Below are 22,946 nucleotides of genomic sequence, written 5' to 3' on the forward strand. Positions count from 1 at the left end.
CAGAGGTCAGAGGAGAATGGGCAGACTGGTTAGAGAAGATAGAAAGGCAACAGTAACTCAAATAACCACTCGTTACAACCAAGGTATGCAGAATACCATCTCTGAACGCACAACACGTCGAACCCTGAAGCAGATGGGCTACAGCAGCAGAAGACCACCTCGGGTGCCGCTCCTGTCAGCTAAGAACAGGAAACGGAGGCTACAATTGGCACAGGCTCACCAAAATTGGACAATAGATTGGAAAAACGTTGCCTGGTCTGATGAGTCTCGATTTCTGCTGCGACATTCAGATGGTAGGGTCAGAATTGGGCGTAAAGAACATGAAAGCATGGATCCATCCTGCCTTGTCTCAACGGTTCAGGCTGGTGGTGGTGGTGTAATGGTGTGGGGGATATTTTCTTGGCACACTTTGGGCCCCTTAGTACCAACTGGGCATCGTTTAAACGCCACAGCCTACCTGAGTATTGTTGCTGACCATGTCCATCCCTTTATGGCTAAGTGTACCCATCTTCTGATGGCTACTTCCAGCAGGATAATGCACCGTCACAAAGCTCAAATCATCTCAGACTGGTTTCTTGAACATGATAATGAGTTCACTTTACTCAAATTACCTCCACAGTCACCAGATCTCAATCCAATAGAGCACCTTTGGGATGTGGTGGAACGGGAGATTCGCATCATGGATGTGCAGCCGACAAATCTGCAGCAACTGCGTGATGCTATCATGTCAATATGGACCAAAATCTCTGATGAATATTTCCAACACGTTGAATCTATGACACGAATAATTAAGGCAGTTCTGAAGGCAAAGGGTCCAACCCGGTACTAGCAAGGTGTAACTAATAAAGTGACCAGTGAGTGTATATATATATATATATATATATATATATATATATATATATATAGTCATGGCCAAAATTATCTGCACCCTTGGTAAATATGATCAAAGGAGGCTGTGAAAATAATCTGCATTGTTAATCCTTTTGATCTTTTATTTTAAAAATTCACAAAAATCTAACCTTTCATTGGAGAATAAGAATATAAAATGGGGGGAAATATCATTATGAAATAAATGTTTTTCTCAAATACACATTGGCCACAATTAACGGCACCCTTTTATTCAATACTTTTTGAAACCTCCATTTGCCAGTTTAACAGCTCTACATTTTCTCCTATAATGCCTGATGAGGTTAGAGAACACCTGACAAGAGATCAGAGACCATTCCTTCATCCAGAATCACTCCAGACCCTTTAGATTCACAGCTCCATGACAGTGCTTCTTCTCTTCAGTTCACCTCACTCATTTTCTACAGGGTTCAGGTCAGAGGACTGGAATGGCCAGCAGAAGCTTGGTTTTGTGCTCAGTGACCCATTTTTGTGTTGTTTTTGAGGTTTGTGTTTGGATTATTGTACGGTTGGAAGATCCAAACATGGCCCATTATAAGATTTCAAACAGAGTCAGTAATTTATTGATTTTTTATCTGTTGGTATTTGATAGAATCCATGATGCCATGTGTCTAAACAAGATGTCCAGGACCTCCAGTAGAAATATAGGACCACATCAAAAATACAGCAGCATATTTCATTGTACACATGGGGTACTTTTTATCAAACCCATCTTCAGTGTTTGCTGCTAAAAAGCTCATTTTTTTGTTTCATCTGACCATAGAAGCCAGTCCCATTTGAAGTTCCAGTCGTGTCTGATAAATTAATATACTGTTTTTGTTATTGTTTTTGGATGAGGAGAATTTTTTTTTTTTAAGGTTTTCTGACCCCGAGACTCAACTATTTTCTGCAATTCTCCAGCTGTGGTCCTTGGAGTGTCTTTAGCCACTGAAATTCTCCTTCTCACCTGGGCAACAAAATACACCTGTCAGTCACTAGTTCCAATACATTTTTTCACATGAAAAATGGGTGGGTTCAAACAAATGGTCATATCTTCTAAGTTGTGTGTCAGATCCAGATGTAAATACCTGGAAATAAAAGTCTGCATGTAAATCTCTTGTCTGATATTCATCTTTTGATGTCAAACCCAAATGTTTTCAGTCTACAGCAAAAATAAAGTAATTGGCCTTACTGTCCCAATACTTTTGGAGGGGAATGAATTTCATTTATCAAATGAACAAAACTAAAATCAAAGTGAATATGACAGTAATTCATACAACCCCTATTAATGAATCAGTCTTCTTAAGTCAAACGATAGGCATATGTAAGAAAATTACAAATACTAATATTTTAAACTTGACCGTTGTGTTCACTTTGTGTGGTTTCTGAAGTGGTCCTGTCCCCTTGCATTATACGGACTAAAAATCTTGTGAGCTTGTGTTCATCTGAAGAAAGAAAGTCATAAACATCTGAGACGACATGAGAATCTTGATTTTTGGGTGAACTATCACTTTTAATAACAATGTGATGCAGAGGTTAGAAACATGAGAGTTGAATTACTGAGGAGAGCCATAGAATTAAAACTTTTTTGTGTTGTCTACGTCACTAAAGGATAATCTTTTGTTTATTTGCGACTAATTACATGAATTAATGAGCAAATCATGTAATAATTAAGATTAAAAAAAATATTCATTGAGAGTCCAAATTCCTACTCACTGCATCATATAATGACATATTAATACAACTTATCCACTACCTGGTAAGAACATCACTAAACATGAATTACAATTAAGTAAACATATAATGTTCATTTAAACACTTTTTGGGGGGGGGGTATTTGTAACATTTAATTAAAATAATAATAATTCCCACAAAAATATGAATTATATTTAAAAAAATGATCATTCATTTTATTTGCACTCAATCTTTTGCATTCAGCATATTACACAGCTAATGTCTCTATCAAAACAAAGAATAAACTTTTTTTTGGGGGGGGGGGGGGACAACTTTGCTACCTCAACATACTTCCTCAGATTTGATGGTGAACTATTGAACCCAGACATTTACCTGATGAAAGTAATAACTGAAGTAGAACTGTGTGCGCGCTTGATGCGTGATAACAATGATCTTTTGTTCTCGTCAAGCACGCACGTTTCAGCTTCCGTTTCCCATATTTAATGTGCATAAGGTAAAATAAAAATGTAATGTACTTTTTAAGTTGAAATAAAATTGTAAGGAGTAAAAAGTACAGTTTTTTTCTTCAGAAATGTAATCAAGTAAAAGTACAAGTAGTCAGTTTAAATTGTACTTGAATAAAGTAAAAATCCCCCAAAATAATACTTAAGTACAGTAATCAAGTAAAAATACTCAAGTATTTTACACCTCTGGCTGTAGGTAGTACTAACAGATCCACTCCAATGTTTCTATGCCTCTAAAATAGAGACATTTTACATCAATAAATAATTGGTCCAAAAATACATGTACATGTAGAAATGTTTGATCACTTTGTCTATTGTACACACGATTCAGGTGGCGATGGTGAGTCTGGGAGCACTGGGCATGAGAGGGCTTTCCAGGTGTGTGTATTCTTCAATTAGAGCTGAGATAGATGACAAAGCCTCACTGAATCCAGCCAACTCCATGCCGTCAACTGCTAGATAGTGATGCAAGTGAGCCTGTGAGGAGCACATTTCAAAAGTTCATGAGTTGATATATGCGCCCAAGTAAAATCTGTTACTGTTGAGAGAACCAGTGCATGTCGCTGCATTATAAAATGACCCAAATGTAACGTCATTTTGCTGTTGATATGCTATGCTAGACACACCTTCCTACGGTACAGCTTCACAAAACGCTCCCTTAGTTCAAAGAAGGTGGATTTCACGCAAGTGTTGTTGGCTAAAGCCAACAGAGAATGTGAGTGACACACAGGAGGGACTGAACACAGACTAGTCTTCCATCCTTCCTGATTCCATGGGACAAACGGAAGGGTGGGCTTTAGCCTAAGGGGGGAAAAAAGAAAAAACAGATTATTCTGTAATGAAGAGAGACTCAAGTACATCATCATGGATCATTTACAGATCATATATTTATATTACATACGAAATAAGCTGTTACAAAACCTTGCAAGCTGCCTACTTAGCATTTTATAGTATCACAGTAATGCAAAATCTGTGTCAAATAGTAGACATTCATGGGTAAAAAGTTGTAATATTGTAACAATTATTGTAAAAAGGTGATGTCTAAAGCAATGCAAGACAAAAAAAGTACTAAAATTAGCAGTAAAAAATTATCTACATAGTTTTACTAATGCCAATTTCACCCTAATTTGAGTAACACTTTAGTTTGATAGTCCACTTTAGACATTCTACTAACAGTAAGTAACTTTGTAAATACATGTCAACTAGCAGTCGTTAGAGTATTAGTAGACTGTCTTTTTAGTATCTTCTAACACTTTATTTTGATGGGTCCACAACATACAACATACTGACTATGAGAAACTTTGCAAGTACGTCAACTTATTCTACTAACCCTAAACCTACCCTAACAGTCTACTCTGAGAGTTAGTAGACATGAGGTTGCAAATGAATGAGAATTAGTTGACATGTAGTTAAAAAGTTACTTATAGTTAGTAGAATGTCTAAAGTGGACTATCGAAATAAAGTGTAACCCTAATTTGTGCTAATAAGAAGTACTGTGATTAAGAGTACTCTATGACCAGTTACACCTGGTATGAAGTCTTTATTGATCCGATCACAAATGGTCAGCCGAGACAAGTTATCATTTACACCTGGCATTAAAAGGGAATTCACTGAAAAATTAAATAATCTGACAGGGCAACTGATAACAGAATTTCGTTTTTGGGTGAACTAACCTTTAACATGTACTTCAAGGGCATGTTTGTTCAAATCTCCCGTGTTTGGATCTCATCAAGATACTCCCTACTTATTTTGGCTCACATTTAGGGATTGAAGAAAAAAGAAATCTGACTGAAAAAGCTTTTTTACGACTGATGAAAAGTCATAATCCTTTAAATACTTGAGAAGATGTGTTTTCTATTACGTAAGTCCTTTGCTAAACTTTCCTATTAACCTTTTTTATTTAGAAGGTTTTCTATTATTGGTAGAAGTATGTTTGTGTAATTTCAAAGCTATCAGTCTCTAAAAATAAAACTAATATTTTTGCAATACATGGTCTCTATGCACTTTTTTTTTTTTTTAAGTCATTCAACCATCTTAGTTACCTGTCAGTGCATATGTATCTGTAATTTATGACAATTCATTAAGTGAGCATGCACCCTATGGTGCAGATTTCTTCTTCACCGGTGACTTATCTAAATACCTTTTATTGGCCAGTACACTCATGCCCTCAAAGGATATATGTGTGATTGGATGTAAAGCTAAACGCTGAAAAAAAACAACAACCAAAATGAAATCTCTGATGCCATGTGAGCAGCTCTACATATTACATTTAGATTGATACTTTCTATTCATTTTCACATTTCACTTTAATTGTGACAGTCACGATTTAGTTTAATTGTGCTGAAATTTCTCCTCATAATCATCTGATACATGGTCTTTATGCCATGCATCCAGTTGATGTTAATCCATCCTAGCAACAAAGAACATCTCCAAAAATTTGAATATCGTGAAAAAGTAAATTTTTTCTTGTAACTTATTTCAAAAAGTGAAACTTTCATATATTTTAGATTCATTACATGTAAAGTAAAACATTAAAAAAAAAAAATTGTTTTAATTTTGATGATTAGAGCTTACAGCTCATAAGTCAAAAATCTGTATCTCAAAATATTAGAATATTTACATTTGAGTTTCAGTTAATGACCATCCCTACAGTATAAATACAGTATGTCTTGTTCTTTGAAACCACAATAATGGAGAAGACTGTTGACTTGGCAATGATCCAGAGGATGAACATTGACGCCCTCCACAAAGAGGGTAAGTCACAGAGGGTCATTACTGAAAGGTGTGGCTGTTTACAGAGTGCTGTATCAAAGCATATTAAATGCAAAGTTGACTGGAAGGAAAAATTGGGGTAGGAATAGGTGCACATGCAACAGGGATGACCGCAAGCTTGAGAATACGGTCAAGCAAAGCCGATTCAAACACTTGGGAGAGCTTCACAAGGAGTGGACTGAAGCTGGAGTCGGTGCATCAAGAGTCACGCTCAGACGTCTTCAGGAAAAGGGCTATCAAGCCACTTCTGAATCAGAGATAACTTCAGAAGCATCTTACCTGGGCTGTGGAGAAAAAGAACAAAGTCCTCTTTTCAGATGAAAGTAAATTTTGCATTTAATTTGGAAATCAAGGTCCCGGAGTCTGGAGAAAAAGTGGAGAGGCACAGAATCCATGTTGCTTGAAGTCCAGTGTGAAGTTTCCACAGTCAGTGATGATTTGGGCTGCCATGCTGGTGTTGGTCTACTGTGTTTTCTGAAGTCCACAGTCAACGCAGCCATCTACCAGGAAATTTTAGAGCACTTCATGCTTCTTTCTGCTGACAAGCTTCATGGAGATGCTTCCTGACAGACAGGCAGCAGTTAGTAAAGCTTGGTAAATTCACATCCAACACCCACACCATCAGCACTGGAGCTCCTCAGGGCTGTGTTCTCTCCCCACTGCACTTCTCCCTCTACACCAACGACTGCACATCTAAACACCCCTCTGTCAAGCTCCTAAAGTTTGCAGATGACACCACACTGATCAGCCTCATCCAGGACGGTGACGAGTCTGCTTACAGGCGAGAGGTTAAGGAGCTGGCTGTATGGTGATGTCTTAACAACCTGGAGCTTAACACGCTCAAAACTGTGGAGATGATTGTGGACTTCAGGAGAAACCCCCCATGCTCTCCCCCCACTCACCATCATGAACAGCACTGTGACTGCAGTGGAGTCATTCAGATTCCTGGGCACCACCATCTCCCAGGACCTGAAGTGGGACAATCACATTGACTCTATTGTCAAAAAGGCCCAGCAGAGGTTGTACTTCCTTTGCCAGCTGAGGAAGTTCAACCTGCCACAGGAGCTGCTGAAGCTGTTCTACTCCGACATCATTGAATCCATGCTCTGCACTTCAATAACTGTCTGGTCCCAGTTTGAACTGTTACCGTCTGGTCGACGCTACAGAGCCCTGAGCACCAGAATGACCAGACACAGGAACAGTTTCTTCCCTCAGGCAATCCATCTCATGAACACTTGACAATAAACGCGGAACACACAACTATTATACATTATTTATCCACCACACTTACTTATTATTTTTTCTCATTTCAAATTTGCACATATCAGACCTATACATACATAATTGTCTTTATTATATATTGTGTTTTTGCTGTTTTGTACATTGCCTATTTGGATATTATTCTTTATTATCTGTGTCCTGTCCTGTTGATGTCTTTCTGTTGCACTGTGGAGCTTCTGTCACTATAACAAATTCCTCGTATGTGTAAACATACTTGGCCAATAAAGCTCATTCTGATTCTGATTTCATTTTCCAGCAGGACTTGGCACCTGCCCACACTGCCAAAGGTACCAAAAGCTGGTTCAATGGCCATGGTGTTACTGTGCTTGATTGGCCAGCAAACTCGCCTGACCTGATATTGTCAAGAGGAAGATGAGAGACACCAGACCCAACAATGCAGATGACCTGAAGGCCGCTGTCAAAGCAACCTGGGCTTCCATACCACCTGAGCAGTACCACAGGCTGATTGCCTCCATGCCACGCCGCATTGATGCAGTAATTCATGCAAAAGGAGGCCCAACCAAGTATTGAGTGCATAGAAATGAACTTACTTTTCAGAAGCCTGACATTTCTGTTTAAAATATCGTTTTTTTTTTATTGATCTTATGTAATATTTAAATTTTCTGAGACATTGAATTTTGGGTTTTCATTATCTGTAAGCCATAATCATCAAAATTTAAAGAAATAAAGGCTTGAAATATTTCACTCTTTGTGTAATGAATCTACATAATATATGGGTTTTACTTTCTGAAATGAGTGACAAAAAATATTGACCTTTTTCATGATATTCCAATTTTTTTAGATGTACCTATACATAACTTCCGTGAGATCATACTGTGCAGTGCATGAATAGAATGTATGTAGACATTTATGTAGACAGTATGCGAGGCAGCTTACTAGGATTTGGACAGAATCACAGAGTGAGAAAAATGTATATTAGAATAAAAAAAGATACAAAACTAGAGTAAATCAAGATAAGGGAGAAACAAACCGCTCAATATTCCGGCGCAGATCTGACAACTGAACATTTCCACGCAGCATAAGAGCACAGGCCAGATACAGGTTGTGTTTGGGATCGGCTCTGATTAGCTGATGCTCCTTACTAAATGCATCTGAGAACATCTGATCCAGCCTACAGAACACAGCGCAGCATCAGTTTGAAGATGAAGAGATTTTTCCATATAAAGTCTCTCCCCTTCCATGCAGTATTGTTGGCATGGGGGACATCTGGGAATATTATCCAAAGACCTGTAGGTTCTCTGTGGCAGAGCTATTAAACTTCAGTTTGGAAGGTCACTGTCCTGAAGAGTTTAGCTCTAAAAGGGTCGACCACACTACACTTTTCGTTTTATTGACTTACTTTCGTATGCATGCAAATGTGGGAGACCAGAAATGTGCTGCAAAAAACTATATATTTTTTTTACATGTATGCTCTATGCCAGGGGTTCTTAACACTGGCCCTCGAGGGCCACTTTCCTGAAAAGTTTAGCTCCAACCCTAATCAAATACATCTGGACAAGCTAATCAAGGTCTTCAGGATTACTAGAAAGTTACTGGCAGGCAAGTTTGATCAAGGTTGGAGCTAAACTCTGCAGGAAAGTGGACCTCGAGGGCCAGAGTTGAGAGCCCCTGTTCTATGCAATTGTCTTGATAGAGGGAAACAAGAAGGTCACTATTGGCATGTAATGCAACAAAGATTGCTGAAGTCAACTAATGTTACTAATAGACCTAGCAATCTCTGTGTAATAATAGAAAGATGGCAGCATCCTCCTATAATTTGGCTCTAAATCTCAGGTGAAAATGTCATTTTGACCCCCCTTTACCAAACAGGGGATTGCTCAATAAATATACATCCATGACATTTAATATTTTGGCATTCATCACTACACATATTTATGTTCCTTCAGAAAAATATTGAGCTGGTGAAGTTTCTGAAATTCGGTCGATTTGACAGACTGTCACTATAATAAACATTGGTTTCTCATGTTAAATTTTTTTATGATCATTAAAATAATAATTTAAAAAAAACACTTAAAGACTGCTTAAGTACAATTGTAAATACAATAAATTCAAGAACTGACTGTTCACTTGCTAACATATCCCAACCTTTTAAAGCTGCCACTGTAATAATATATTCAATGCTATTCACTTCACTGGTCAGTGGTTGTAATATTGTGGCTGATCAGTGTATTTATTTATTTATTAATGTCTATGGCATTTTCAGATTATAATAATTTACTAATAATTTACAACTTTGAAAAGAATGAAAATTAATAGTAAAAAGTAAAAGTAAAATTTAAATCATTTTAAGCCCAGTACTGATATAGAGGACAGGGAGTGATTTCCAGCATAGCTACAAAAAAAGAAAAAACAATCAGGAACCTAACTGAACTATAAACCAGTCATTTGTTTTATGTATAATTGCAATCCCGGCGTATTTGAGGCAGGTGCTGTATAAGAGCATTCAATGAGAAAATAGGTAAAAATTACTGCAGATATACAGGTCCTTCTCAAAAAATTAGCATATTGTGATAAAGTTCATTATTTTCTGTAATGTACTGATAAACATTAGACTTTCATATATTTTAGATTCATTACAACACAACTGAAGTAGTTCAAGCCTTTTATTGTTTTAATATTGATGATTTTGGCATACAGCTCATGAAAACCCAAAATTCTCAATCTCAAAAAATTAGCATATCATGAAAAGGTTCTCTAAACGAGCTATTAACCTAATCATCTGAATCAACTAATTAACTCTAAACACCTGCAAAAGATTCCTGAGGCTTTTAAAAACTCCCAGCCTGGTTCATTACTCAAAACCGCAATCATGGGTAAGACTGCCGATCTGACTGCTGTCCAGAAGGCCATCATTGACACCCTCAAGCAAGAGGGTAAGACACAGAAAGAAATTTCTGAACGAATAGGCTGTTCCCAGAGTGCTGTATCAAGGCACCTCAGTGGGAAGTCTGTGGGAAGGAAAAAGTGTGGCAGAAAACGCAGCACAACGAGAAGAGGTGACCGGACCCTGAGGAAGATTGTGGAGAAGGACCAATTCCAGACCTTGGGGGACCTGCGGAAGCAGTGGACTGAGTCTGGAGTAGAAACATCCAGAGCCACCGTGTACAGGCGTGTGCAGGAAATGGGCTACAGGTGCCGCATTCCCCAGGTCAAGCCACTTTTGAACCAGAAACAGCGGCAGAAGCGCCTGACCTGGGCTACAGAGAAGCAGCACTGGACTGTTGCTCAGTGGTCCAAAGTACTTTTTTCGGATGAAAGCAAATTTTGCATGTCATTCGGAAATCAAGGTGCCAGAGTCTGGAGGAAGACTGGGGAGAGGGAAATGCCAAAATGCCTGAAGTCCAGTGTCAAGTACCCACAGTCAGTGATGGTCTGGGGTGCCATGTCAGCTGCTGGTGTTGGTCCACTGTGTTTTATCAAGGGCAGGGTCAATGCAGCTAGCTATCAGGAGATTTTGGAGCACTTCATGCTTCCATCTGCTGAAAAGCTTTATGGAGATGAAGATTTCATTTTTCAGCACGACCTGGCACCTGCTCACAGTGCCAAAACCACTGGTAAATGGTTTACTGACCATGGTATTACTGTGCTCAATTGGCCTGCCAACTCTCCTGACCTGAACCCCATAGAGAATCTGTGGGATATTGTGAAGAGAAAGTTGAGAGACGCAAGACCCAACACTCTGGATGAGCTTAAGGCCGCTATCGAAGCATCCTGGGCCTCCATAACACCTCAGCAGTGCCACAGGCTGATTGCCTCCATGCCACGCCGCATTGAAGCAGTCATTTCTGCAAAAGGATTCCCGACCAAGTATTGAGTGCATAAATGAACATAATTATTTGAAGGTTGACTTTTTTTTGTATTAAAAACACTTTTCTTTTATTGGTCGGATGAAATATGCTAATTTTTTGAGATGGGAATTTTGGGTTTTCATGAGCTGTATGCCAAAATCATCAATATTAAAACAATACAAGGCTTGAACTACTTCAGTTGTGTTGTAATGAATCTAAAATATATGAAAGTCTAATGTTTATCAGTACATTACAGAAAATAATGAACTTTATCACAATATGCTAATTTTTTGAGAAGGATCTGTACAATGACGAACCTGCGTGGTGGTATGTTGACATCAGCAAGTGTGTATAGAGGAGTTAGACTGGGCAAAAGGTAGTGTAACCGTGGGAATGGAACAAGGTTCATGGCTATCTCATTCAGATCCATGTTGAGAGAGCCCTCAAACCGTGCTGAACTGCAAGAGGAGAAATTAATTCAATAATTAAATTAGTGAGAAAATCTCTTGCATTTAAAAAAAAAAAAAAAAAAGTCAAAGACAACAGATGGCCAGTTACATTGTCTTCTATAAGCTTTTTATTTTTAGAATGTTTTCCAGTTAATTAAAAAAAATATGTAAGTGCCAATTGTTATGTGATGACCTTACAAGCCATATACAGAAATTATCCACCAATCTGATACTATAAACCAGAACAAAATAGCTCAGCAGATAATGTCCATTGTCACAAAGCATTTAGTACCTGGTAATATTAAGAAGTAGATTGGCCACAATGTTGTTCATGGCATCAAAAGGTTTCTCGACCTTCACCACCCCTCCTCGTCCTGAGATGATGGTACAGTCTTTCTTGATGGTACAGCTTGGTTTGCCAGTGTTGGACATGTGTTGTATCTTACCAACAATATCAACCAGAGACTACAATAAAGGTAAAAAAAATAATAATTGAAATTATCATGATATACTGATCCTCACGCTGCTCCAAAACTTTATGACGTCCCTTCATATGTGTAACACAACAGGAACAATTTTGGGAAAAGCAGCAGTGACAAGGTCTGTCAAGTTATAAACAGGTAAAACAAATGCGATAAATGTAGTCCATGTGACTTATATACTGTATTCAAACTTTTCCAAAGGCACGAAACCACAGCTTTGTATGAGGAACAGACTGATATTTAAGTCATTATTCAAATCTTTACTTCCAGTCCCATCTGGTTTGGTAATGAGACATGTGAGCAAAGTTGTTTACCATCATTGACGTCAAATATGGTCCAACGTGTCTTCACATGCTTTATTAGAATATACATGACCGGAAAAAGGGTTTGAGAGCTATGATGCCAGGAGAGGGATACCTGGTTATCAACCGGCAAGACACAGTCTGCGTGTTCTGTCAGTTCTTTCATGGCTAGGACGCTGTTGTAAGGAGAGGTGATCACATCATCTTCTGCTGTCGGGTAGACAGAGGTCACTATCCGACATACCTCTGGGAACTCATCTTCTAGAAGCTTCAACACAAACGTGCCTAACCCCGATCCAGTACCTAAACACACAAATGCACGCTTAGGTCAGCCCATGTTTCTCAACCACCAACACATGTAACATGCCAGACATCAGAAGCTTACCTCCTCCCATAGAGTGAATGAGGAAGAAGCACTGAAGGCAATCACAGTGTTCTGCAGCCTTGCGGACCTGATCCACAATCTGCTCTCTGTAGGCCAAGCCATATGTGTGATGCCCGACCGCCCTAAGAGTCATAGAGCAGTAACAGTATCAGTCACTGATTAACAGTCAAATAAAAAAATAAACAATGCATAACTAAAAATGATCTGTCATTAACTAAAGAATAAGATACATATTAAGGCCCCGTTTACATTTTCGTTTTAAAACGCATAACTTTTGCTACGGATGCGCCTATCGTTTACACTACTCCGGCATTTTTGAGGTTAAAAACTGAGACTTTTGAAAACGCTGCAGATTTAGTTTGAAAACTGCGGGGTTGCGGAACAGGCGCAATGATATTACGCAGCACCTGAAAATAGTACCCAGCTATATCATAACTAGTTACCTAGCTGGGGACTATTTTCAGGCGCTGCGTAATATCATTACGCCAGAATGGGAGTATAGTTCCTAGCCATATCGGCATAGAATATCGCAACTTTTAATTTTCCATCAGTCTTAGTACACGATGTAACTCTCAACTGTTTAACTCTTGGGGAGTTGGAAAATTTGCCTATTTTCAAAAAAAAAAAAAAAAAGGAGTGTTCCTTTAAAGGTGCGTATGTAGGATTGACACCTAGCGGTTGAACTAGGTATTACAGTCCACATTCAAAATATTGGAGACTGTTTTTCACCCAGCCCCTCCTCTTCAGACTTGAGCACACACAGGTTGCCAGATTAATGACACCAACGGAAATGAGCGCACATGACGATAAATGACATTAAATACTTTGTGTTTTTTGCCAACTGGCAACCCGGGGTGCTGAAATACAATTGGGTAAACTGGCAGTGGGCGGGTTTCACAAACCAAAACAAACACAGACATTCCGGGCCGGAATGCACATTTTCAAAGGAGAATAACTGACTGTAGCATTGTTTTTCAGATAAACAAGTATGTTAACTTAGCATGTTTCTTAAATATCTGCAAACATATTATGGTATTTTTATGCTTCAGTAGAGTCAAAATCCTACATACAGCACCTTTAACATTACAACTGCAAGTCAACATATCAATGTCTGACTCTGTTTGACTCATCTTTTGCCTTAGGTTATGACTGGATGGTGTCATTTCAATCGAAGTTTCTGAATATCTGTCTAGAATGACAAGCAATTGACCTTGAGCACTGATACATGAAGAACCACTTAAACAGTCAAGAACTATAAAGTGTGACTCTTCAGTAACATGCCTGGAGGCTGTCAGGAGCTTCTGAAGTATAAAAACACATGGGTGTTTCAACCACATGAGGAATAGTAACATAGGCCTGGTTTACACCTAGTATTGAGATCCATCTCAGATGATCGGTGACAAGTGGTTAGAGACATGTTGTTTACAAGTTGCAGTTACATGTGTGTGATCGGATTTCGAGGTGAGGGTGGCAATGAAAGGAAATCCTCATGACTGCATACATCATGTCTAAACACAAGCAACAAAAAGTATGGTGATAAAAGTTTTGGCCCTTGTTTTATTAACAGCTGACTTAAGAAGTCACATTGACTAACTGAGCTATTATGCTACAAATCTACAAATGCAGTTTGATCACACGTTTTGACCCAATATGGTCGAAAGTGAACAAGCTCAAAACATTTTGGTCCTTGTTTACACTAAACGGGGCCATAGCCAACTCATAGAAGAGGAAATGAAGATTTTTCTTGACAAGGTATTCTTGTGTTCTTGACAAATGATTTTCATCTGGCTGAAGAATAAACATCTGTCAAAAACCTGTCACATGAACTTACAGGTTTGGCTTTATCTGTGTCCCGAATATGTGTTATGGGTCGGATTATGAATTGATAATGAGATTGTTTCATATCAATTAAGCCAGGGGTTTTCAAACTTTTTTGTCAGCCGAACCCCTTTGACACAAATTATTTACTTAAAGTACCCCCTGATATTAAAAAACTTTCCCTACAACAAAGAGTTATTTTTATACATTTAAGATTTTACATTTACATTACAATTGTGTAAACCTGTAACATTTATTTGTAAAAACTTTAATTTAATTTTTATTATTAATTTCCTAATGGTACACACTCGTAGGCACACCATGTAGCAACTCACGAACCCCCTGCAATTCCCTCACAAACTACCAGGGGTTTGTGAACCCCACTTTGGGAAACCCTGAATTAAGCCAGAATAATGCTATATCTGGTCTGCATTTAATTACTTTGATAATTAGGAGCAAAGACCAACCCAAAGAATTGCCCAAATAGTGGGGGATTTAAGAGCATATATATATGCGATTTCTTGTTTTCCTTTTTGTTAACAACTGTTTATTGAATTTTATTCTGTGGAACAGTAGTACAAAACAAAAATCAGCTGTACAAATTTAAAACCCACCCCAAACCATCCCATCCCACCCCACCCCACCCCTTGGTAGACTTAAAAAAATATATAATAATAAATAAATAATAATAATAATAAATTAATTAAAAATTAATAGATAAACAAATAATAATAAAATAATTTTTACAAAGATTTTAGAAAAGAAGACACAACATTAAAAGCTGAATGCCATAAACTAACAGTTTTCACGTTAGATCCATGTATACGAGAAGTAGAGAGTTCCATCGAGATAATGTCCCACAAATACACAGTCCAGGTTCGTCTGTCCATTGTTTGAGTATTCCAACGGTTGACCAGCTATTTTTTTTGCTGCTGTGAGAGCAGCTAACAGTAAAGATCTTTGTTGGACGGACAAGGTGAAGTCTCAAAAGTCATTTGTAATGTAAAATGTAATATGTAATTTAAAGTAAATAGTTTAATTTATGATTTTATAGGGAATTTGAACAGACTCACTTTTTCACGGCTGATCACTGAGTCGGCAGCGATTCATTGACCAAGCCATATAACATCAACTCTGCACTGGATATTAAAATCCAAAATATAGTGAAAACACTATTTAATAGCACAGTAACAAGATCGGCAGATTAAGACATTAACTTGTAAGCACAAAACACAAGATACTTCTCTTTTCAATATAAATAAGATTTTATTTATATAAACCTAAGACAAACTAATCTAACACATGAACCACACGTTGCGGAAAGAGAGAAAATAAGGAAAGGATGAGTTTAAGAGAATGAAAATGTGAAAATCACAAGTTTACAGCAATATGGGCAATTGCATAGACCTGAACAACCATCAATCCCTTATTTAACCCTCGCTTTGAGTTTCTCAATGAGGCTAAAGTTTATATTAAATGCACCAATTCAGTTAGAACCTGGAGATTACTTGCTTGTTGCTAAGGGATTCCCTTCATTGCAAAACAAAGATTGTAAAATCCTTAAATTGTAAAGATTGTAAAATTTCTTTCTTTTATGCCTCCAATAACTGAGGATATGTTTTGTCAAAGGTTCAACAATAAAACCTTTTTTTTTTTTGGATTTGTGCCGAATGAGAGAGGTAGGATACACGAGCACAAAGCTCCATTTCGCAAACAGTTAAGTGCACAAGCCTTTAAAGTATACTCCTTTGTCAGTCTATGTGAGAGACGCGCTCAGAATCAGCACGTGGTCACTGTCTAGTGAGCTTTGTTTTCAAGTCCGCAACTCACGGCATTCGCTGTTCTTCTGCTGGCTATTAGCAAACAGCGTTGCATTGCCTTCTGGATTGAGGGAGAATTGCCTGTGTTCGTTGTGAGAACTCAGGAGTCATTTTGGCAGCTCGGTTTCAATAAAAGCCGTTTTTGGACTAATAAGCAAGCTTCAGAATGTTTTTATACTACAATAAACTCTTATATGTCAAAAGATTTGTAAAAATGAGTGTCAAAATTCTAATTCTCAATTCATGACCCCATTATTGAACTGAATTTTTACAAGGCAAGCTTAACCTATGCATAACAACCTCACTTGCGTGAACTAAAATGCTTTTTATCTTTTTGGGTGCAAAAATTACTTAGAGCATCTTTAATGAGGTACAGTAGTAATTACTGATTGAGGCATGTCTGACTAGCAGACATGAGACTGACGCATACAGGTGTGAGGTAAAATTCTGTAAAAAACCAGGACTAATGTCTACGTATACTCTATTTGATAGACACATACGGACTAGAAAGTGGATTGTTATTATAAGCGTATGTGCACAGTAATTGCATTTAATGTGGCTCATTAAACTTCTCACACTGCAATAACTTTAAAATGAAAGTGCTTCGTTTGAGGCTCACAGAGGAAAATACAAGTTGAGCTTGAGGTGATGAGAGCGAGCAGTGACTCTGATAGGTTCTCTGGGCCCTCAGTATAATGCATTTCATTGGGCCCCCTCAGTCAAAATCGTGAACCATTCTTAGGGGGCAAGTTGTGGGTCCCCCGATAGTTCTCCTCCACCCCCCACCCCACCCCCCCCGTACTCAGTCCCAATTCCAAACTGCAACACCCCTTCTCAGGTAGAGTTTGCACATGAGAAGTTGTGAGGTGTTCTAGCGAGTTGTGTTCTGTCCTATATAAATTTTGCTCCTGGTCAGGTAAAGGTTTTGTTGCAGATTTACAATGACCACACAAGCCAGTGGCTTAAATCTGATCTGCTTGTTCTGGAGGCTGCAACAAGGATGTTACTGCTAAGAAATAATGGATCTGCATTGGATTTTATGTGATTATTCTTGCTTATAAAGTACATTGGTTAAGTTTGCCTGTTGGCATTTGAGCTCACTCTGCTAGAAAAGTTGTTCTTTCTTGCGTGTTATCTAGTGGTCCATCTTTGGAAGACACTGGTGTGGTGGTTGAATGGGTCTCTTAGATTTTAGAATCTGGATTTTGACATTCATCCGTTTAAGGGTACATTCTGTTTCAGTACATAGTCCTCACAGGCTGATAAACTGGCAGTAACTTTGTAGTATGGCGTTGTGGTGAGGTGTTCCAACAGCGTAAACTACTTACATAGCACTAAATGAACCTATAAAAAGGAAAATTTCTGTTATGTATGTATCCCTGGTTTTATAAAGAATGAGATGCTGCATCAAGTGTAGAAAGAAGAGATGTGTCTTTAGCCGTTTCTTGAAGATGGGATGGCCTCTTTGAGAAGGCACAATAATGCAATGTTCACTTGCAGAATGCAAGCTTCTGGAGGGCACGTAAGTCTGAAGTGGTGAATTTAAGTAAAAGGGGGCAGAGTAAGTGGTTGTTTTGTTGGCATACATCAAGGTTTCTGGCTGTTTTTGAAAGAGTTATGGTTGATGAGCCTAGTTGGATGGAGAAATTGTGAATTGATGGGTTGGCTGAAACCACAAGCAGTTCTGTCTTGGCAAGTTTGAGTTAAAGGTGATGGTTCTTCATCCAGCAAGAAATGTCTGTTGACATGCTGAGATATGAGCAGCTATAATCGGATCATGAGACAGGAATGAGAGGTAGAGTTGAGTGTCATCAGCATAGAAGTGATATGAAAAATCATGTTTCTGAATGACCGAACGTAGTGATGCCATATAGATAGAGAAGAAAAGTGGTCCAAGAACTGAGCCCTGAGGCACCCCAGTAGTTAGATGTTGCGACTTGGACACCTCACCCTTCCAAGATACTTTGAAGGACCTATCTGAGAGCAAAGACTCAAACCACTTGAGTGTGGTTCCTGAAATGCCCTTTGCCATGAGGAACTGGTGATTAACCTTGTCAAAAGCAGTGGAAAGATCTAGCAAGATAAGTATTGAAGATTTGAAAGCCGCTCTTGCCAGTCTTAGGGCTTCAACAATTGAGAGAAGGGCAGTCTCGGTTGAATATCCACTTCTGAAGCCAGACTGGTTGCTGTTTAGCAGGTTTTTCTGTGTGAGAAAGGCAGAGACTTGGTTGAACATAACTCTTTCAAGTGGTTTTGGCAATGAATGGAAGAAGGGATACCAGTTTGTAGTTTTCTAGAAGTGCTAGGTAAAGAGTGGGTTTCCTGTAGTGGGGTTACCCGAGCCTGTTTAAATGCTGAGTGAAAGACACCAGAGTGAAGGTATGTGTTAATGATGTGAGTGAGTGTTTTTGTTGTTTTTCCATCTCTTCCATTTCTTTTCTGACTGCGAAACAATGGCCTGGGACAATGTTGCAACCTTGTGGGCAAAACTAATTAGTGCAAGATAAATTATGTGCAAGTTGGTTTTGAAAAAACATGCTGTGCATGTATAGTGTGGAAAAAAAAAAAAAAAAAGTATACTTTAGGCTTTTACCACTGGGTTGGCATGTATGCATGGATAGGATGTTGTGCCTTTTGCAATTAAGAACACAGTGTGTATGGCAGAGTACATGTAGAATATGTCTGCAATGCAAACAACTTGGGACAAGATCACATTTTCAAGAGCATTTGTACTCAGCCAGGATTCAGACTCAGATGAGCTGGTCTTGACTAGTTACAGAAAATATGGACTTTGACTTGAGATGAAGTCCACATCCCGGTTTTGTACAGGCCTAAAGGGTTAGTTCACCCCAAAATTAAAATTCTGTCATTAATTACTCACCCTCATGTCGTTCCAAACCCGTAAGACCTTCGTTCATCATCGGAACACAAATTAAGATATTTTTGATACTCTCCAAAATGGCAGAAGACGGAAACTCGGGGGAGAAGAATTGTTGAAAAGTCGTTATTTTTGTCTTCTTTGCGCACAAAAAGTGTTCTCGTAAGTTGAGCCACTGATGTCAGATGGATGTCCTTACTACGTTTCTGGACCTGGGAACATTACAGTTGCGTTGCTGTCTATGGGAGGGTCAGAGAGCTCTCTGGTTTAATCAAAAATATCTTAATTTGCCTTCCGATGATGAACGGAGGTCTGACAGGTTTGGAACAACATGAGGAGAGAAATAAAACAGAATTTTCATTTTGGGGTGAACTAACCCTTTAAGTACTACAACACTGCAGTAATACCCAATAGGTTTTGACAGCAACCTGCACACATAATTTACATTTTTTTATGCCACATTAGAGCCAAAGACTATTTTCATGTTGTGATTTTTTTTTAAATACCCAAGTTTTTTTCCTGACTTTTAAAAATTATGCATCTGATGTACTGTGGTATTAAAGGTATAAAATAACGAAGTGTCTAATTAGACTAAGTGCAAATAGCCCGCCTTGTTGGCAACGTGTGATTGGGATAGTCAACACTGAAAAAAGACACTCGTTTCACATCAGTCCCATTGGCGTAGGTGGTAAGGCGCGTGCTTTTTGAAGCAATCAACCCGAGATCGATCCCTTTTCAAATATCATATCGCATCGGAAAGGTATTTATTTTCAATAAAAATGAAGGAAATAATCAAAAAGTTGAAAATAAAGTAACAGGTAGGTGTAGGGAGGGCTTTATGTCCCAATAAGGTGGCATCCATTTAATAATTTGAATTAAAACTATAATAGACTAATATTGGAGAAGGGGGGACCAGGCATTAACGATACGATGGACATCGCTGATTCTTACTTGGCAGATCTCGGAGACATCTAATAAATACTGACATTTTGGGCGACGCGAATGAAAACCGGAAACTGATATCCCGACTTCTGTCGATAGCGGAAGTTCGTTGCTACGCTTGTCTATTTACACTCAATACGTTATTATTGCGTACTGTTTTATAATGTACTACAATGCTGAGGTGCAGATAATTGCCACTATTTGCAATAAGTAGTATATAAATAGCAGAAATAGCATATCATTAAAAAATACTGCTATTTTCACTTAGTGCAAATAGCCGCTGAAATAAAATAATCTCTACCTGTTGACAAATTTCTGTCTTTGCAAAGTATATAACATCATATCGTCCATCACTAGTAGGACTTTATCTATTTTAAAAGCAATCATTGCACATTCACACACCAAACAGAGTATGCATGTAGAAGCAGTGTGACAGAGTCCCTACCAAGACAGACTCTTACCAGTTGTTTCCTGAACCAGAGACATCACTTATGAGTTGTGTGCTGCTGAAGAGAGAACGCAACGGCCCCTGCAGAATCTCTCCTAGGACTCCCTCCTCCATGTCCACTAACACGGCCTGCAGACACGCACACAGATACAACTGATTTTCTATTATGTTGGGGACATCCCATTGACATCTGATTTTATTAGAAATGGTCATTTTATCTACTCAAGTACTGGATATTAATCAACCGAGTACATGGGAGGTAAGGTTGTACTATTTTTTAATTGTTGGTCCGTGAATGCATTTCCCCATGAGAGTGACTACAGGCCGCACATATCTCAAACTCTCACACACACACACACACACACACACTCACATGTTGGGTTTCCATGTTTTATGGGGACATTCCATACGTGTAATGGTTTTTATTCTGTACAAACTGGATTTTCTATGGCCCTACACCTAAACACCTTATATTTTTAGATTTTCAAAAAACTTTTGATTTGGACAAAGATTTTGGATATTGCCATCTTTGTGGCAAATCCTTAATGTAGGATTTACCAGGACCACACACACACACACATACGTTAGCAGCCAAAATCTAATGAATCTCCATGCCCCATCTTCAATACATCACCTAACATGGTGCTCACCCTGGCCTTTAGAGTGTTGATCTTGCCCCCTGTAGAGTCTGCCCCTCTACAAATACACCAAACACACAAGTACACACATAAGATCCCACAATAAATGGATAAGTGGGTCAGCAAGGAGTTGAGGACATGTGGACAAACAAAGTAACATGAACAGAGTAGAAGGGAGTATAAGGAGAAGAAAGAGAGGCTACCTTTGGTCAACATTTCTAAAGAAACTGCTCAGCGCCTCATCATAAATTCCCATCTGCAGAGACAAAAGCAAGACTCAGTTAATGGCTTTTTAGATCAGATTGACAGCAGCATAAAATTTTGCCAGATTTACATGGATTAAAAAAAACTAGTAATTTTCCAATGTCAGCTATATACACATAACGTGTGTATATAGCTAACCCCCAATTCATATAACTGTAATTTAGGCATGATAGAGGCACTCGTTGGACTGTCTTTATGCTGGTTTCAATTTTAAAATGCAATGAAACTGAATTTTTTTATCATCATAAAACATTTAAACATATTTGTGTATGTATTTATATTTAATGCCAAATATAATTTCCTTTTTATTTTAGGGTGAAATGTGACCCAGATGTGTTCTTGACAGGCTTAGTGAGATTCACATATTAAATCTAAATCTTACTGTGAATGGAATATGACTGAAATTATAAATCAACTTCTAATTTACATAAAAAGAATATAAATATTACATACTCAGTCTACCTGTAAAATAGATAGTTTCATGCAAGTCTTAAATTATTAGAAAAAAGAAGCAAGTATTTGAAAAACATCTGTATAGTGTCATTATTTCTCACTTGATTGACGTGTGCGTGTTCTCTGAGTGCCAGGTCCCAGAAGCGGCAGCCCACCTGATTCCCACACTGACCAACTAAAACACACACACACAATGACATGAGGCAACAAGAGAGACATTCTTGGTCAGGGGTGTTATGCACCTTTTTATTATTATTATTTGGGAACCAATGACAGTTTGTATTTTAATTTTTTTTCCCCAATGCCAGACATTTTTGTCTGGTGGAGTATTTTTGGTTTAACGTTAGTAGGGAAGAGGATCTTGCATTCTTTTGAACATAAATTAAATAAACACTTTTAAATATGAGTAATTATTGGTCAGTTTTAAAAACTGATGTATTTATTTGCATTTTTAATTAACTGAAACATAGATAGCTGATTTCTACACTTTATTTTAACATGGCAAACCAAGTCCTGCATATCAGCGGTCTTGTGTTGATAAATAATTTTAAAAAGATCACCCACATTTATGTATGCAAGTTATGCATGTTTGTTAGTCTTCTTGTATGTAGAAGAATAATTCAAAATCCAGTTAAGTTACTTCAAATCTCAAGGGGACACGGTTGGGTTGAATGAATCTTATGCAGTCGATGACGGAAAGTCTGCTTTATTACAGACATAAGTTACATTAAACACAAGAAGACAACAGCGGTTTGAATAACTTACAGACATAACGTTAGCAGCTGACATGAACAGACTGGGACACTTAACGTTATACAGAAACTTCCTGAAATCATATTTCTTAAAATAAGATTTAGCTCTATTTTCTGAAATTGCCATGGTTACTATAAAAACATGACTGTTTGAACCCCTGTCACAGGGAGTAACACGGTTAACTAGTTATGACCATTAAAAATGAACTCTCTTACCTTGGACTACTACGGACTGTGTCATCTTTTTAGTTTATTCTATTATATCTACTTTTATCTGCATCTAACATCCATCTGTGGACACATCGCTTTTTAGTTGGCGGTTGTTGTTTGCTATAGAAACAGTGGGCGTTTCGCGCGACAATTTCGAGTC

The 22,946-nt window shown here is 38.2% G+C and overlaps 1 protein-coding gene across 2 annotated transcripts; it reads right to left on the reverse strand.

Moving 5' to 3' along the window:
- Positions 1-2,381: 2,381 nt before the first annotated feature.
- On the reverse strand, positions 2,382-22,946 carry LOC306879833 (tubulin epsilon chain-like). 2 transcript variants are annotated; one of them, XM_079433036.1, is made up of 12 exons: positions 22,793-22,946; positions 21,926-21,999; positions 21,311-21,363; positions 21,120-21,165; positions 20,483-20,598; positions 12,564-12,685; positions 12,294-12,481; positions 11,687-11,859; positions 11,263-11,403; positions 8,128-8,268; positions 3,710-3,884; positions 2,382-3,560 (listed from the first exon to the last, which is right to left on the reverse strand). In XM_079433036.1, exons 1-12 carry the CDS (start codon positions 22,815-22,817, stop codon positions 3,411-3,413), a joined length of 1,404 nt encoding a protein of 467 aa, XP_079289162.1. In that variant the 5' UTR covers positions 22,818-22,946; the 3' UTR covers positions 2,382-3,410. The 2 variants fall into 2 exon arrangements, with proteins under 2 accessions (XP_079289162.1, XP_079289163.1); XM_079433037.1 differs by lacking the exon at positions 8,128-8,268 and having other exon boundaries at positions 2,383-3,560.

The sequence above is a fragment of the Barbus barbus genome, assembly GCF_936440315.1.
Source record: "Barbus barbus genome assembly, chromosome: 14".
Classification (NCBI taxonomy): Eukaryota; Metazoa; Chordata; class Actinopteri; order Cypriniformes; family Cyprinidae; genus Barbus; species Barbus barbus.